The sequence below is a fragment of the Arvicanthis niloticus genome, chromosome 3 (assembly GCF_011762505.2).
Source record: "Arvicanthis niloticus isolate mArvNil1 chromosome 3, mArvNil1.pat.X, whole genome shotgun sequence".
Lineage (NCBI taxonomy): Eukaryota > Metazoa > Chordata > Mammalia > Rodentia > Muridae > Arvicanthis > Arvicanthis niloticus.
In genome coordinates, this window is record NC_047660.1 from 62954228 (window position 1) to 62973291 (window position 19064).

At 43.8% G+C, this 19064-nt stretch overlaps 2 protein-coding genes across 2 annotated transcripts; both read left to right on the forward strand.

Annotated features, from left to right (window-relative positions):
- Positions 1–1048: 1048 nt before the first annotated feature.
- On the forward strand, positions 1049–3640 carry LOC117705954 (cathepsin G). The gene is made up of 5 exons (XM_034498744.2): positions 1049–1187; positions 1829–1976; positions 2416–2551; positions 2721–2975; positions 3365–3640. The coding sequence occupies exons 1-5, from the start codon at positions 1133–1135 to the stop codon at positions 3512–3514; spliced, it is 744 nt and encodes a 247-aa protein (XP_034354635.1). The 5' UTR covers positions 1049–1132; the 3' UTR covers positions 3515–3640.
- Positions 3641–13975: 10335 nt separating this feature from the next.
- Positions 13976–18014, forward strand: LOC117705603 (mast cell protease 8-like). Its single transcript, XM_034498343.2, has 5 exons — positions 13976–15116; positions 16281–16431; positions 16747–16879; positions 17114–17368; positions 17779–18014. Exons 1-5 carry the CDS (start codon positions 15062–15064, stop codon positions 17929–17931), a joined length of 747 nt encoding a protein of 248 aa, XP_034354234.1. The 5' UTR covers positions 13976–15061; the 3' UTR covers positions 17932–18014.
- The last annotated feature ends 1050 nt before the right edge of the window (positions 18015–19064 follow it).

A 19064-nucleotide genomic window follows, 5' to 3' on the forward strand; every position in this document is an offset into this window, starting at 1 on the left:
CATGTAATAAATAATAAATGTGTCTTCTCTTTAAAGCTGGTATCTCCAAGGCAGAGAATAGAAACCAGGCTGTCTGGTGTCTTCCACCATCAATGATATGGGATCCCAAATGTTTCCTAGCACAGATCAGAGAGCTCTCAACAAGTCAACCTGTTGGGCCCCACAGCATGCAGGGCATCCTGCAGAACACAAAGACCTTTGCCAGAATTGGAAAAACTCCTCAAGTGAGTTATGATTTCCTCTGCATGTGCGTTGCAGCTCAGGTGACCTAAGAGAACCAGTCAGCATCAGAGCCCTTTCCTTCTTCAGTAGCTCCCTTCATGATCTCAAGAGAGTGGCCATTCATTCTATCTACCTTGGCAACTTCTAGACAGAAGTAGGAGCAGTAGGGTTCTAAACAGATGAAGGCAGGCAGGCTTTGTTTCTCTTTCTCCCTCCTGGCATGGTCCTGCTGTCTTCATCCATACCTTCCCCACACTCACCATCATGTACTCACCTTGTCCTTGGACAACATTAAATACAAGTGAAGAAGTGGTCCAGAATTGGAGAGCCTTAGCTCAGCAGATATTGTGATTGCCTACCATGTGTGAGACCCTAGGTTTGATTCCCAGCACCTCATAAACCTGATATGGTAGTGAACTCCAGCAGTCAGGAGTGGAGGCAGGAATATGAGAAGTTCAAAGCCATCCTCAGCATGTGTGTGTGTGTGTGTGTGTGTGTGTGTGTATCTTTGATTGTCAATGGAAGCCCTAATCACAGAAGGAGAGGAAGAAAAAAAAGTAGTCATCAGTTTCCCTGAATTATTGAGTGTATGGTGAACTTGGTACACAATATTCAAAGACCTCACTCTTTGCTGGATTTCTATTTTTTTTTTTTTTTTTTTTGCTGTCAGCAAGGACACAGCAACTGTGTAGGACAACAACACATTGGTGTGGACAACTGTCTCTTCTCCGAGATCACTGGCAGTTGGTGTGCAAACCTCCTAGGAAGCTTTGGGTGACGAAACCTATCACACGAGCAGGAAAATGGATCTGTGACTTCTCAGCACACTCTTCCTTCCTCTCCAGGGGAGGATAAAAGTCTGCCAGAGGAAAGTACAAGCAGCAACTGACTAAGCAACAGATCTGGAAACATGCAGCCACTTCTGCTCCTGTTGACCTTTATTTTACTCCAAGGAGATGAGGCAGGTGAGTGGCCAACCACACCTCAGAGAATGGGTCCTATCCTACTACTTGAATAGACATGTTGTAGTAATCCTAACTTTCTGTTGTTGGGCAACTTACCTGAACTTACATCTCCTCAGTTTTCTTACCTATAAAATGTAGATAACATTAATACTGTCACATACAGTTGCTGTGACAATTAAATTGTTATTGTACAAGAGAGTCTTATCATTGGCCTTGACACATAGAAAGAACTATATAAATATTTTCTACATAAATTTATTCAGTCACCCATATCTAGTTCCATGATTTGAGAAGGTAGACTCTGGGCCATGGGATGCTCTCTGAGGAGGGAAGTACCAGGGAACAGAGAAAGCTCATACTTTGGGAAAGCATCTTGCCTCAATAGTCTGAGTCAGCCTCGTGTGGAACAAACATCATTCTCCATTTGGAGAAGGAACACACAAAGGTCTGGGAAGAAGATGAGTCTCCCTTCAAGCTAGGAGTAACTCCTGTGGAGCCTTGGCATCTTCTCCCTGTGCCAGATGTCCCACAAAGCTCTTCTGTATCACTCCTCCCCCACTTCCAGCCTTTCTAAAGCTGCCCACCTCGCACTGTCAGCAATTTCCCAAGTACACACGTAAGTGCCAGATGCTTCTTTGCAGGAAAGATCATTGGAGGACGGGAAGCAAAGCCAAATTCCTATCCCTACATGGCATTTCTTCTGATCCAGAGTCCAGAAGGGCTGAGTGCTTGTGGAGGGTTTCTGGTGCGAGAAGACTTTGTCTTAACAGCAGGTCATTGCTTGGGAAGGTGAGAAACTCAGGGGCTTCCCAGGAAGTCAGTGTCCCCAAATTCCCCCCACAGAGCCTGAAAGTATGCAATTACAAATAAGTATAATGATAATGAAATTCTGGAGACAAGATGGGACCAGGAAAAGGGAGGTAAGAAGCAAGTGCCCATACACAGAAAAGGAGGCTATGATCCAAAAACAAACAGAAGGCAAAAGACACAGGCTGGGCCCTAACTATGACCTCAAACTATTTATGTTTAATCTGCTTTCCCAGTTCAGGGGTTGTGGGAAACAGCAGGCAGGGGTCAGGCCCAAGGCCCTCCCATTTTCTCCCTCTCCTCCCCACACTCTCTCCAGCTCATTCTCCTGCCCTTGGGCTATTCATCTGCCCTGCTGAGCTGCTGGATCTAAGATCCTGGTTATTATGCCTACCTCTGAATCCCAACCTTTCTTTCGCAGCTCCATAAATGTTACCCTAGGGGCCCACAACATCCAAAGGAGAGAAAGGACCCAGCAACATATCACTGTGCTCAGAGCCATCCGCCATCCTGATTACAATCCTCAGAACATTAGGAATGACATCATGCTACTGCAGGTACTTCACTTCTGACTTCTGGTTCTCTAGGCATACTGGCTCCCTCTTGGTACGTGGCTTTTGAGGAGGAAGTCCAGGCAGGGTTTCAGAGTGGTGAAGGGGATGAAAAATCACTGGGTACTGGTGGGAGATAGCAGCTGAGCTAGAATGCCTACATCCCTCCTGACAGCTGAGGAGCAGAGCCCGGAGGAGTAGAGCAGTGAAGCCAGTGGCTCTGCCTCAGGCAAGCAAGAAACTGCAGCCAGGAGATTTGTGCACAGTGGCTGGCTGGGGCCTGGTGAGCCAGAGCAGGGGAACAAATGTACTCCAGGAGGTGCAGCTAAGAGTGCAGATGGACCAAAAGTGCTCCAATCGCTTCCAATTCTACAACAGCCAGACTCAGATCTGTGTGGGAAACCCAAGAGAGAGGAAGTCTGCATTCAGGGTAAGTATCTGAACACCCTCCAGTATTTTTCTTGGGACAAGGGGCTCAGGGCTGACAGAGGTCAGCAGGACAGGTCTCCATCCTGGTCTAGACCAGAGTGGAAAGGGTTTTTCCTCTTCAGGAATGACAGGAAGATCCACAATTTATCTTAATAGAGAAGGTGAAGGAACCTTGATGGAGTTGGCTGGCGGCAGTAACTTTAACAGGATCTGAAGCCTAGCAACTGAAAGACCCGGGAACTTGTTTTCTGCAAGCCCATCAAAAGCCCATTGCCCCCACACAGGCAATGAAGGAAGCCCCCAACACATACCTTTCTCTGGGAGCCTGTATCACAGGGCAACAAGAGCCAGAAAGCCTAGCTTCATGTTCTTTTCCTCCTCTGCCCACAGGGGGATTCCGGTGGCCCTCTGGTATGTAGCAATGTTGCCCAGGGCATCGTCTCCTATGGAAGCAACAATGGTAAACCTCCAGCTGTATTCACCAAGATCCAGAGCTTCTTGCCCTGGATCAAAAGAACAATGAGACGCCTTGCCCCATGATATCAGGGACCTGCTGACTCCCTGTCTCAGGTGCAGACCAGCTCCAGGTGATTTCTATAGCCCTTATGAATGTCTCCTGGACAGTGTACATTTTTGTTTATTAAATATTATTTAGTGCTGTCTTAATGTGTTTGAACTCCTATGTCAAAATACCACATAGTGGTATTTTAGTGGTATACTAAACAACAGACATTTATTTTACCATGTTCCAGAAGCTGAGAAGTTCAAAGTCAAGGCATCAGCTTCCCTGCTCACTAGATCACAGCTATCCTTTCCTGCAGTCTCACACTGTAGAAAGCACAAGGGGAATCCATGGGGCCTCTCTAATAGGATGGCTACTCACAAGGGTTCAGTAGCTATCACTTCTCATGTAATCCCTTTCCAATAGGGATTAGGTTTCCCTGTATCCATACTGAAGGAGCATAAACACTCCTTCTCCAGTGGATACCCAATGACATGTGCCTAGATAGAGTCAATGACATCTGCCTAGATAGAGTGAAGTTCCTCCAGAAAGTGAGTTTTCTTCCCACAACAAACAAACCCTGTGGCCTACCCTCCTCAGCGTGGGGATCAAGATGAGAATTTTCCCTTCCCTAAGCCAGGCATCTGCCTTATTACCTCATCCCACTCCCTGAATCAGTGTCTCTTCCCAGGGCAAGGCTCTCTCCCTGAGCCCCTCCCACTTAGTGCTGAAGTATGAAGACAGATAATTTTGATCCAAAGACAGAGTAGGAATTCCATTAAATCCTTATTTAAGACAAATCTCAAACCCATGAAATTAATGAATTTCTGGGGCTAGAGAGATAGCTCAGCAGTTAAGAGCACTGGTTGTTCTTTTCAAGGACTTGAGTTTAATTCCCAGCAACCACTTGGTGGCTCATGACCATCTATAGTGTGATCTGATGGCCTCTTCTGGACTGCAGGTGGACATGCAGATACAGCATTCATACATAAAATAAATACATGAATAAATCTTAAGGTAAAAAATAAATAAAAAACAATGAGTTTTTAATACATGGTATTAGGACAAGATATCATTACTTTGATTATGAAAAATAGTGAATAAATTCCTTCCACCACACTCAAAACTAAACCTTAAATACATACAAGTGCTAAAACTTAAACTACACAAGCACTAGAAGAAAGGGAAAATAGAACATCAGAATATTAAAGCAAACACCAATGTTCGTAGGAACACAAGTCACAAAAGTCAGACTTAGAAGCAAAGCAGTATCCAACAGAGATGGCAGTTCCTGTCTAAAACCTCACATTATACCAAGACACTAGGTCACAGAGCAGTGTTTCCATTTCCAGTGGTGAAGATCTGCTTCACACTTTGAGTGCTCTGAAGTTATATAAAACTGCAGACAAAATGTTGAATAAAAGACTAGACTGTGATTGTCTACATCACATAAAAGATCGCTGGAATCAGAACTGAAATCAGACTTTAAACATCTTAAACTAACTGCATGGAATCACCTGGAAAGGTTTTTCTGGTACATCAACATGCAAATTTCACCTGATCATGTGACATTTACAATATGAACTTCTTCAGTTTCTATAGTCTTAAGTGAAATAATAACTGACCAGATGTCTTACCAAATCCAACTGGGCACATACACAATGCTTTGGTGAATTCCTCTGGGCATCTATCCAAGGTCGTTGTTTTACATGTAACTATTGTCAGGAGGCCATTTGTTTAAAACTCAGTGTAGGCCGTTGTCGACAAAACTATGGTTAATAGCTCATCTCTAGCCTCATTCAATCATTCTCTAATAACTGCATGGCCATGGGAATTATTGATTACTTACAGTTTCTTAGAGATGACATTCTCACTATTAAATGGTTGTACTTGCAAATGGAGACAACTCTTGCCAGTGAAATCAGAAAAGCAGAGAGCAGCAGAAAAGTCCCCCACACCACATTTGTTCTGTGACATTTACTTGGCGCCCCAGAACACTACCCAGTCCCAGACCCAATAATAAAGAAACCCAAGGGAACCTCCACAACTTTGCATGTCTTCCTATTCCTGTCAGCACCTCCAAGGCAACTCCCAGACTAGACTTCTGTTTAGAAAGGTTTCTACAACTCCCTACAGGCCTGAATCCTGTTTCCCATGAGATCCTACAGGCCCTAACTACGTGATCACTCTCCTTGGTATTTCTGTGTTCTTTAGCATACCACTACACACACACACACACACACACACACACACACACACACACACACACATGCACACACACACACACACACAGGCACACAAACACATACACACATGTATACTCAGCACTTAAAGTCTCACTTGGAGTCCTAACCCACTAAAATAGTTAGGGCTAGGCTATGAGGGAATCCTCTTTTGAAGGAAAACATGATTGAAGACCCAGATGTTGCCCAATGTTGTGCTCTTGTCATGACTAAATCTATGTGCTCAATGTAGCAAGCAGATCTGAAGGGCCTGAGGGAGTGGGAGACCACGCTCGATACCAGCACCTGTTCCCACTGAGTCTCTCATATCTTCCTGGTGAGAGTTTCAAAGCTTTCATTAACCATCTGTTGTAACAGTGGTGACAGCCAGGGTATTCCTCTGATGCTAGTCTATCTTATATCTAGCAAAGAGGATTCTATGCTGGATTCTAAGCTTGGTCCTGGGCATGTGTCCCTGTAGAGGTGGGCTTTGAGGTCTCATATAGAAGTTCAAGGTACACCCAGTATGGAAAATAGTTTCCTCCTAGCTGCCTTTGGATCAGGATGTAGAATGCTCTGCTCCTCCAGCCCCATGTCTGCCTGCACATTGCCACGCTTTTCTCCATGATGACAATGGACTAAATCTCTGAAACTGATAGCCAGCTTCAACTAAATGTTTGCTTTTCCAACCAAAAACCAGCACAATTTGAGACGTATCCCATGGGCAAGCACCAATCCCTAACACTATTAATGATACTATGTTATGCTTGCAGACAAGTGTCTAGCATGGCTGTCCTCTTTGAGGCTCCACCAAGAAGCTGACTCAGGCAGATATAAACACCCACATCCAAACAGTGGATAAAGGTTAAAGATTTTTATGGAAGAATAATAAAAAGAATAGTGGTCCTGAAAAAGATAGGAAGTCCACAAGAACACAGTCTACTAACCTGGACCCTTGGGGCTCTCAGAGACTTTACCACCAACCAAAAGACACACCTAGGCTGGACCTAGGCCTCACTGCTTATGTAGCAGATGTGCAGTTTGGTCTTTGTGTGGGTCTCCAATAATTGGAGCTGAGATCACCCCCAAAACTGTTGCCTGTATGTGGGATAACTTCTACTCGCTGGGCTGCCTTGTCTGACCTCAGTGAGAGGATGCTCCTTGCCTCACAGAGACTTGAAATGCCAGGGTGCAGAGATACCCAGAGGGTACCCACCCACTCAGAAAAGAAAGGGAGGGAAGATGTGGGAAGGACTCCAGTTATCAACAGAGTTTGAACGGCCTGTTATCTTCAGGAATCTATTGCTGTGACTCTCCACATTTGAACTACTCAGTTCTGGAACCTAAAAAAGAGGAGAGAAAGAAGAATGCAGGGACTTATATTAGGGGTGCAGTCACTCGTACTGTGGAACATTATGGGTGAGGGTGAAGCCCAGGAAACACAGCAGGGGTGACCTCAAAAGTTCAAGGAAATATCTCTGTCAAAATAAAAGTTCAGTAAAGGTCTTGACTGGCTAAGCACTTCATCCAAATGAAGAATGACTGAAGTTCAGATTTAGGTGGCATGTCTCCTAGCATGGTTAAACAGTCTTCAGCATTACATTCCATCACCATTACTTCAACACACCTTCAAAGGTATAAGAAACTTTGGGATCCAAGTTCCTTCTCCAGGGATGAGTCTAGATTAAAAATTGTAGTCTTTGCCCCTCACCAAAGGAACCTTGCTCTGTAACAGAGACCCCTAGAGAAAACCACAACCAATCAACATGGAGAGTTGTGGAGGCCAGTTCAAGTGGATACATCTATGAAACACTCCTGTACCTATGGTTCAGGGAAAACTGCAGAAGAGGAGCCAGAATGTTTGTAAGAGCCAGAGGGTCAGGGAGTTTGATGTGAGATTGGGTCTCCTAGTAACAGTAGAAGCTATGCATAAAGTCTCACCAACATGACCACACAAGTGCCAAGTGAACAAGGCTGACACCAATGGACATGCCAAACTGGACAAGGAAAAACCCAGGAGCCTAAACCCTATACAAAGGAATACAGGTGACTGAGGAAAGCTGAGAGCAGGAGAGGTGGCCCTCCCCAGGAAAGAACACACCAATTGTGTGTCCAGTGCTAAAAGGTCCATCCTGAAAGCATGCATACAAGCAACATTATATGGATTCATCAGATTACATTTTTAAATATATCTGTGTATACAAATATACATATAAATATAATAACAGTTTTTTAAGGCCATGAATTTGAAGAAGAGCAAGGAGAGGTGTACAGAGGGGCTGGAGGGAGAAAAGAAAAGGGAGAAATACTGTAATTAAACTATGATCTCAAAAAAATGTCAAAAACAAAGCACCTCTGGATACATTGTGACAGTTTAGCAGCTGGAGGCTTAGGTGTTTCTCCTGTAGAATACTGTTCTAAGCAGCAGCAATGAGATCAGTCACTATTAAAGAACTAGTTACATCTGAGCAGAAAAGGAAATGTGGCCTCCTGTATTCCAGGCACAGTCACACTTATTAGCATGTTGCCTGTGGAGAAACAGCCATGCACCTCCTACTTTCAGAGAACTCTAAGCCCAGGACCCACAGGAGAGTCAGGCAAGGATAATGGCTTTTCTCTTTAGACCCTGAGGCATCTTTAGGAGAGAAAGTGCAGTCCAATCCCTGGCCATAGAAACTGATGTGAATGCAGAGTCTGGCCTCTAAATGTCACCTGCTCTGGTTGCAAAGTGAGCTCAAGTTGACAGCTGCAGTAACTCTCTTCTTGCCCCAGAGCTAGACTAGGTGACAATGGCCACAGCAGGGATGCTGTCCCAGGCCCCTGGCTCCCTTCCAGCTCTGTCTCTTACAGAGAACACAGTGTTCTGTAAGGTATACAGAGTGATGTGCACAGTCTTTCTTCCAGTTTTGAATGACTAAGCTTATTAAATACATAGTAAGCAAAAGTAAAAGAATAAGTAAAAAGTAGTGGAGAAAAGTCACACATCACTAAGTCAAGCACACACAGCATCTGGCTGAAAACAGTACAGAGCCTGAATGAGAGAAAAAGCAAAAGTAGCCTCATCAAATCAGTGCTTGTTACATCTAGCAGAAATCGACTAGGGGATCTGAGAGGATAATGTTCTCTTTGCTGCGGCTTCTCATTCTCTTACCAGTGTTTTTCACTGTGCTATTAATTGGAAATTGATTATGTATCTGTCTTAGTTAGACTTTCTATTGCTGTGATAAACACCATGACCAAAAGCAACTTGGGAAACAGATAATTTCATCTTACAATTCTTAGTTCACAGTGCATCACTGAAGGAAGTCAGGGCAGGAACTTGAAGCAGGAACCTGAAGGTAGGAGCTGATGCAGAGACCATGGAGGAATGCTGCTTATTGGCTTGTTCCTCAAGCTTGTTTAGCCTGCTTTCTTGTAGAACCCAGGGCCAGGAGCCTTGGGGAAGCACCACTCACAATGAGCAGACCCACCCACATCAATCAATAAAAGAAAATGCCCTACAGAATTGCCTACTGACTGATTTTATAGGGCATTTTCATTCATAATTGATTTTTCCTCTTTTCAAATGACTCTAGCTTTTGTCAAGTTGGCATAAGACTAGTCAGCATATGCCATCTTTTGTGTTCACAAACACAACCAGCTGGGTCTGTTTTTCTTGTGTATGTGTATCGAGAATGAACTCCCTGAAATAGATAACCAACAAGGAGGCTCATCCCTGAAAAGTTTTAATTCTCCTCTCTGAAGTCAATAGTTGCTTGTAGTTCTTGTTTGGAAATCAGATCCAGCAGAATTGCCCTCCTTCCATGCTAACATGTCCATCGATTTGTTAGGTCTGGTTTTGTTCATGCAGCCATTTCTAGGAGAGACTCTTTCACAGCAAACTTCCTGGCTTTTACAGTCTTTCCAGCCCCTCTTCCATGATACTCGCTGAGCCATAGTTGCAGGAGCAGCGGTGTCAATATATCCATTGGGGCTGGGTTCCCCACAACTCATTGACTATATTTTTCTGGAGCTATTAAAGTGAAGTGTCTTTATCCTGTTCCCTTGACCTGTTTGTCTCTCCCTTTGCCAGTACCCTGCTGCCTCAGCTATTGTAATTTGAATTTTGTAGTTTAAACTTTAACTATCATATTTTCTGTTACTACCTCTTCTTGTTCTAATTGTATGTTGGAATATTGTGATGCTTGAAAGTGTAGCCCCTTCACCACACTGTGCTATTGAGGCATGAAAAGATTTCCTCAGGAGGAGCTAGGACATAATGCAAAGGGCCTGGCCACCTCAGCTTTAAAACAGATTGAAATATGGCCCACTCAAGTATCTGGAACAAGCAGGGTGTAAAGACAGGTAAAGGACTACAGAAACCAGGACAACAGGACAGCTCCTCTCCCAGCTTCTTTCATACCTCATTCTAGTCCTGTCATACCTCCCCTTCTACCCACCCAAGACCACATACTTGGTACCTATTTCTAAAGAGACAAACATGGGATAAAACTCCATGCTCCATGCTGAACAATTGACAGGGTTAGAAAGCCAAAATAAACTGTAACATTTTCCTAATATTAGAGATATCATATGTACAGACACTTAACCCTCAAGTTGAACAAAATAGACAAAAAGTGAAAAGCAGTATCAGAATATATAATAACTATGCATGTACACATTACTACCTCAACATAAATGTTTCTGAAAGGAATTTATTTGAAAGTTTATATTCTTCTATACTATTCCCTTTTTATATGTAAATAAATACAACAGGGCAGCTCTTCTCCCAGCTTCAGAGCAGCCCTTTTATATTTTGTTAAAAATAATCAGTCACTTTCAGTGATACAAGTAGTTAATTGTAGAACAAATTGAATTATTGACATGTAAAGCATATGAATTTTAGTTCTTACTACAATGATGTGGCAATTTGTTTCGTTTCTCATATTGATTATAAATTCATGTTTTGTTGCATATCTGTTTTGTTATCTTAATGTACAAAATATATGCAATGTTTCCTTCAAAATGTAAATATACAAGTATTATAGATCTCGCATATACCTTGTTAAAATATGATGACATGTTTCTTTTGTTTTAGAAAACTAAAATATTGTCACTTGCTAGTTCCTTTCTGCAATAACTCTTGGACAAACTGCCAGCCTTTTCAGAATACCCTTCTTTCCCTCGAATTCCAATAAAATGGACTCCACTCAAACTTTACTTTCATTTTACCACAGACACTGTTTGCTGGAGTATCCTTAACACAAAAGTGTCTGAGCACATGGCACTGAGGATTCTCTTATCAAGCAGCTCCTGAAGACTGTGGATTCCCAGGCCCCAGTTCACAGCTCTCCAGGACTTCCCATCACATGGTATCTACAGGACTGTCCTGCTAGACCATAACTTGCCCCCCAGATTCTGTCATGTTCAAGCATTCAGATTGGGCAACAGCCTACATGGGTTGGAGAAGAAAACAGAATCAAGATACCTACCCCATTCCACTAAGTCAGAGAGAACCATGAGTATTTGCTATGGCTTCCTTCTTTGTTTGTTAGTTTTTGGTTTGGGTTTTGGTTTATTGAGACAGGATTTCTCTGTTTTAGCTCTGGCTCTCCTGGAACTCACTCTATAGACCAGGCTGACTTCAAACTCAGAGATCCACCTGCCTCTGCCTCTCAAGTGCTGGGATTAAAGGTGTGAGCTACCACTTGCTGACTCCATTTTTAGTTAATGAAACTATGCATGACTTACAAAAGAAAACTGTAAGGCCCCAGCAGACACTAACCACCTCCATGAAAATGGAAGGCCCAGAAAGGAAATGAGCACACAGCACCTTGTTAAGTGACTACAGGAACACAGTTGATCCCTGGTCTGCATCTGCACTCTTAGCCAATGCTCCTCCAATTAGATATTTTTCATGATGCTTCCTCAGCTTTAATATGTACCTGGAGAGGAGAGGATGTCTCATATTAACCTGACTTCTTTCTTCTCCTTTCACTGACTTGAAACCTACCTGCTAAGGAGGTATCCAGATGGACTCTGAGGGTTTAGCCAATGAGCTTCCCCTCCCAGACATTCCTTCATACAAAAGGTATTTAATCTCTGGTCAAAGAGGACTGCAGTGGGGGTGGGGAAGCCTTCATCATACAGAGATGCCACCTGACAGAAGGCCCCTCCACACTTTCGAACATTTGTTATGAGCTAACCCAAAGCCCCCCCCTCCACCTCCATTGCAGGCCCCCACTTTCATCCCTGATTCCCTGAGGTTTCCAGTGCTACTGGACTTCCAGGAGCTTGAGAATCCATGACACTTTGTCCTCAGGCTGCCTTGTTTCATATCAAGTCTGAGGCCCTCATCCTAGGCTACATTCTCCCATCCCCTGAGCAGTGTATCAGTGCTTCTCAAATGCCCATCACCAGATGGCAGCATAGGGAAAATGCAGCATAGCTTTCTTGAGCTTGCCTGAGCAAAGCTCAATCACCCTGGCAGCAGTTGGAAAGCAGAGCCAAGGATTCCTTGGAAACAAGATGAAAGGCCTGTGCAAGGATTTAGGCTTTCCTCAGTTTAGTCTGAGAACATACATTTCCCACTTATTAAAAAAAAGAAAGAAAAAACAAAACAAAAACATTGCTTCTCTTCTTTTTCTTCTAAAACATACAAAGTTGTGGCAACCCAATCCTTACAGCACTCAGGGGACATTGTGAGCCAATTCCCTTCTGGAAGAATAATCCTAGGGATACAGAACAGAAGAATGAATTCCTACTTTGGAACATCACCCCACCCTCTCTCCAGTCCTTGATCTGGTCTTTACACTCTCCTCATTTTCTAGGCCCCACCCCAGTCCTGAGTATGCACAGGGCTTCCCTACTATCTACTAAGGTCTTTTTGGCCAATAAAGTTTTGACCATGTATGAAGCATGAAGTAGCATCCTTCTCAGGATGCTGGAGTCTGGGCAAGTCTCCCACAGATCCATGGAGACACAAACAGAGTCAGTCAGAAGGAGCAATGGGGCAGCGTTATCATACAGGGTCAGTGTTCCTGTACATAAAGAAGAATGTTGTTTGATAGCTGTAGAAGACTGTGCTACTGTGCTTTACCACTAGAAACAGCTTGAATTATCAAACTTGTGTTTTCTACTTTTTTCAACACTGGTGATATCTTTTGAAAATTTTAAACAGACTATGAGAATACAAGAAGATCAGATCTTTCATGGAATAAGACATTGCCTGGAGACGGTGAGCAGCACGATTCCCTGTTCAGGTAAAGTACTGCCAAAAGCCCTTGGGCTTTCAATTTTCAAGCCCAGGAAGAGAGGTTCCAAGTGTAGCTATCAGAAACCTAGCAAGAGCCTCTTAGCATAGAAACAGAAGTCATGGGTGACAGAGACCCAGAGGTGCTATCTCAAGGGAGGACTGAGCAGGAAAAAAGAGAGTGAGCCAAGAAACAAAGAAAGTGAGCTTTCACGGCCTAGACCATTGTCTGAGTTTATCCTACATACAGTCCTCTAGATTCCATGGGAGGACTTTAGTGATTCCTTTTTCCAACAAACATGAGGATTTTAGACCCATTGCTTTCATGCATATTTCTTGGTCCTTTTGTCATTACCTTCCAGAGCTCACTGTAGATCTACATATACTATCCAATTCAAAGGTCATCCATGTTTGTTTCCCTTCTTTCTACTCATAAAGTCCTAAGGCAGATACACATTTATCAGTGAAATCCTCACACAAGCAAACAAACTTCCTTCCCCACATGGTGTCCAAGCACATGCACAGATTTCCCAGCCCTTGTTCAGAACAGCATTAAATTCTAGGAGCAGGAGGGGTCCTCATACTGTGTCTGCTTGACAGTGTAAACTGGCTCCCAGGAAGCCATGAGATATGGGGCTGTGAACCATGTGTGAGGCAGAAGGCTAGCCCAAGAGCCTGTCCCAGTGACTCAAACGACATTTAACTGCCAGGAAAATGTGATAGCACTATCAAGATATAAGAAATCAGAAGTAGAAATTGTGACAGCACAGGACCAGATATATTCACAAGATAATCAGGCTGTGGGAGTAACATCGTAATCTAGCATCTTTAATTTTCTTGGTCTATAGCCTTATGAATTTTGTTTTAGCAGATATATAGTATCACACAGCTATTTCATAGTTACACCACAATTACTGAATGTGTTCATCATTTGCAAATTGACGGTAAGAAGATACAAGTAAATTAACAGAGTAATAAGATAATAACAATCCCTGTAGTATCCCCTGGGAGGGCAATGCAAATGAGAATGTGTTTGAATATTACAGCTTTGTTGTGACAGATGCAAAGTCAGCATGAGGACTACATGCAGCTTACATCAGAAGTCTCCTTGTGTCTGTACAAAATGACAAGATTGCTGGAAACAGTAGTCTCCATGTCAGGTTCACTCTGGCATTCTAGGAAGAAATGCACTTGAGTTTTACATTCAGAAGCTGACATCACCCAGGCCCCTGCATACACAGAACTGCAAGATGAGCCACAGCTGATGGCTCAACAGAGACAGAGAAGTGAGCAGTAAAAGCTTTGCCTGCATTGCACACGGTCTTCCCTGGGACCAGATTGTCTTGACAGTGCAGACCACTGCAAATGCAGAGACTCAGCACCAACAGTACAGCTTTCTTTCTGCTCTTTGTCTCTACTTCTGTGCCACTAACTACTTTGGTGATAAAATATTTGAGACATTTGAGATGTCAACATGACGAGGACATCAGTGTCTTTACAGCATGGGACCCTGAGCATCGTCTGTCAAATCCTTCCTATAAAGCTCCCATTCAGTCATTCTCTTACCTCCTGACACTATCATCACCATCCCAACAGCATTTCATCCTAAATCTTTACTCTTCATCCCATCCCCCAAAGCATCAAAGATCTCAGGATGTTAATAGATGACCCAGCTTAAATCTGAAAACAAACAACCTGTGCAAAACAAAACAAAAAACCAAAAAATAACAAAAATCCTCCTCATAGAGAGTAGTATTGGGAGTCGAAATGTTATTTTTTAAATGAAACAATTACCTGATCACAAACTCAAGACAGCAGGCATCCTACTGCAGTTCCCTGACCATTGACAGGAGAGAAGACTGGTCCTCTGGCTAGTGTGGAAGGCCTCAATAGGCTCTTCCGTCCTTCTCAGCTTCCAGCATTCCTGTGGGGAATGTGGTCATGCTCACCAGCAACTGACAACAGTGTGTTTCCTGTACATTCACCACACAGATGTGGCAAGAACTCAGATCTTAATTATCACACAGGAAATTAGAGATCTCTGGCTCTGGGCCTCTTTCCTCACCTGATGGTTTAAAAGTTGTGAGAAGTGACAAAGTGACCAACTAAGACCTGGTCAGACCCTGAAGAGGATGTTCCTGCTCCTGGTCTTTCTGGTGGCTGTCCTACCAGTCAACACTGAAGGAGGTAAGCAAACATCCACACCCCTAGAGGTGTGGCAAGTGGCTTCCAGAGCTGACACTTGTTTGCATGGGGCCCAGTCAGGCTGTATCTAAGATCTACTCCTAACTTCATTCATCTGAGAAGTTAGCTGAGCTCCAGCTCTAGCACAGAATAAATAGGGCACCAAAGTCACAATGAACAACTTGCAGTGGCAGCTGGTGAGTGAGACCTCAATCATCCAAAAGTGACAAATTATAAAAACATCATAGGACCCTACCGGAAAGCTGCAGTTGAAAATGAGGGCTGGAAGTTTTATTTGCACAAACCTAAGAGCAAGCAGCTTTATCCAGGGGTTGCCACCTGGGTCAAGACTAGAAGAATTCTTCTATTCAGGTTTCCAGGTGTCTTCTTGGTCTTTGTTCTTCTGAACCATTCAGGTCTACCATAACACCCACAATCCAGCGGAGCCAGCGAAGTGTGGCTCCATCCTGCTCCACAGCTTGATGGAAACAGGCAGGCAAAGAATCCTCCAACCCATTTCCCCTCCTCTCTATGATCCTACTAGTCCTGTGTCCTCCCTTCTTCATCCTGAAGGCTATTTCAATGCCTGAGGAAGACAAATCTACGCTGAGGTTCAGACTTCCTTAGGAGGCCTCCTCCCAGCTACTTGCTCAGCACATTTGAGAGCTTTTCAGTGTTTCTTCAGCAATCCCATCTCTAAGTGAAGTACTTACTGTGTCTCATGAGTCAGACTAGAGGGAAAGCAGCCAGAGTTTTCTACCTCAACAGTGCATCATGCTTACTTGGGGCAGAGCTCAGTGCTTAAGTGAGCAGGACACCAGGTGACTCATGAGACACAGGGACAACTGTAGTTGTTTGGAGTGTGTTGATCTGCTGGACAGTGTGTGCTGAATTCTCTCTACTGTATAATCAGATTTAATTTGATTTAAGGCAAAGTGTTGGCACTACCATGACAACAAGAAGAAATTATAAATTAGGGATCTGTGTGATCCCTCACAGCATCCAGGCACCTTTTCTCCTTGTGTGACAGTCCCTGCAAAGGATCTTTTCGCCATGTACATCAGGTCCACATACTCTCCAAGCATGTAATGTCTCTTATTCCAGCCTCCAGGATTGTTGCACAGTTTCCATGAGCACAAAGATTTATAATAAGCATTTTTTTTTCAGGAAAAATCATATGGGGTACAGAGTCCAAACCCCACTCCCGGCCCTACATGGCATACATAAATTTTTATGATAGCAAATTAGTTCCCAGAAGTTGTGGTGGTTTCCTGGTAGGAGAAGACATTGTAATGACAGCAGCTCACTGTTATGGAAGGTAAGGAGAAGCAACTGGGTCTTTGCTGCCTGGGACTGACCAAATAACAGCAGATCCTGGCTGTCCCTAAACACGTAGAGCCAACGGTGAAGATCAGCCTGACTTTATCCTATTTGACCTAAAGTGATTGTGAAACCCAGGACCAGATAGTGTCAGTGAAGGGTTTGAATGGCTGGGTGGTTACTGAAGACCTAAGGAACAACTCCCCTATAAATGTCTTGCTATTTGACTCAGCCTCAGGCTGAGCCCTCAACCTGCCTTTCAGGGACCGCTTCACTGCTCCTGTGTGGTACTTAATCCACCTTCTTTTCACAGCCGTATGATTGTAACCTTAGGTGCTCACAATATTCAGGAACGGAAAAACACCCAGGTCATTCGTGTTCGTAAATATAAACGTCATGAGGACTTTAATAGTGAAACACTGGTTAATGACATCATGCTCCTGAAGGTACCACTTTACTGATGTCTGGTTTACTCCCATAGATCACTAGTGTATCAGTCCCCTTTTTTCTACTAGGTGGCTGATCTATTGGTTACAGAGCAATAGAACTGCTAGTGTGAGGTGGGGATGGGGGGAGGGCGTCTTTGAAAATGTGTCAGGGAAGACACAGGCAGTCTCATCCCTGTTTAAGCTTGCTGACAGTGCCAGATCTGAACTCTTATTCTTCATCTTTCTGACCAGCTGGTACGCAAAGCTCAACTCAATAGTGCAGTGAAGTCTATTGCCCTGCCAAAGAGCCATGATTGGGTGAAGCCTGGGCAGGTGTGCACAGTGGCAGGTTGGGGAATCTTGCCCAATTGTACTTCACCTAATGCACTTCAAGAAGTGAAACAAGAAGTTCAAAATGGCCAAAAGTGCTCTTCCATGTCTGAAAACTATGACAACTCCATCCAGCTTTGTGTGGGAAATCCCAATGTCAGGAAGTCTACTTCTGAGGTAAGGACATAACCATCTTCAAAATTTGCCCAGGGCCAAAGCAATACTTTAGACACACAGCCAGGCCTCCAGCTCTACAACCACGGCTAGTCTAGAGAACATGGAGAGAACAACATATGGGGATCTGACATTTTTTCTCAGCCAATCTTTTGTCCTTTCACCATAGGAAAATAGGAGAGCTAAGTCTAGTTAGCCTGAAAGAAGGACACAGCCAGAGAGAGACACACTAGTTAGTGATTCACAGACTCTGTCTACTGCGACCCATTCAGAATTGAGGTCAATGGGCTCATGTAGTGTTTCCCATCTAAAACCCAGGCCTAAGTGAGAACAGAGAAGAACAAGGAGAAAATGGGTTTGGAAAGAGGTGATAAGAGACTATTTACTAAGATGTCTCCTTTTTCTGTCTACAGGGAGACTCTGGGGGACCTTTGGTGTGTGATGGAGTGGCCCAGGGCATTGTCAGTTATCGGTTATGTCCATATACACCTCCTCGGGTATTCACCAGAATCTCCAGCTTTATACCTTGGATTCAGAAAACAGTGAAACTCCTGCAACAAATCTAGAACACAAAACGTGTGTCTGAGCCAGTGTCCAGCATCCTGGGTATGGCTATCTGAGTCTTAATAAAGGAATGTGTCTGCAGGAAAGGGATGGTGTTGCTCTCTTCCATGAGTGCAGAGCTTAAAACATATTTATACATTACCTTCTTTACTCTGTCTTTATTTCATTGTTTCTCTCTTCAGATACCTTCATGAAGCTTGGGAATCAAACCTGTGCACTGACCCTGTCATAACAGCACATACAAAGACCAGTAGTGTCAGTCCTGAAAAGTCCTGCCTTTGTCTGAGAAGGGTGCCTTCTTTCTTTCTAACTCTTCTTAACATTTAACAGGCTACCAAGGGTAAGATAGATCAAAAGCTTTTACCTCTCACTCTTCCTGTCCCTCTAAGGAATGCCTATGGTCCTGGGAAGTCCACTCTTATCTGAGATTCTGCCCCCCCCCCCAGGTCTTCTGGTCCAGCTCCAGCAAGGCCTCTCTACCAAGTTGTCATCTCACATTAGAACTGAACTATACTGACCTCTCTCTCCCTTGTCCAAAGGGACTCAGGAGATGACACAGGATAGCCCCGTATGCAGATGAGAAACTTTAGAAAGGAACTAAAATATTGAATGCCCAGACCAGTATGTAGACTCTCTTCCTCTGCAGCAGGAACAGGTCAGCACCTCATGTGAAATATCTTGGCTCAGAGCCATCCTGTGAGCTTTGACTCACTAGCAATCCACTCCATAATTACTGTCTTAGTCACCTTGTGAACCTAGTCATGGAGGCAGTCTGATAACTTTTTTAAAAATATAATTTTTCACATATACTACATGCAAACTGCACAATCTAAACCACTCTCACCTCCCTAACATCCTGGACACCCTAGGCTCTCCTCACAAATCTGTTTCTCATGTTCATGTTCATGTGCTTAATTTTTTAACCCACTAAGTTTATAGTGACCATCTGTGTAAATTGGAGCCTGGTTGGCTCAGCAGTGGATACTCAACTAAACACAGTGATTTCCTCCTCCCATTCGAGAATCTATCAATAGGCAATATTTCAAGAGATCAAGAGTGGCACCCTGCAAGCCCCTCCCCCTTCTTTGACTAGTTGTTGATTGTGCTTGTCTTACATGGACCCAATTCTGGGTAC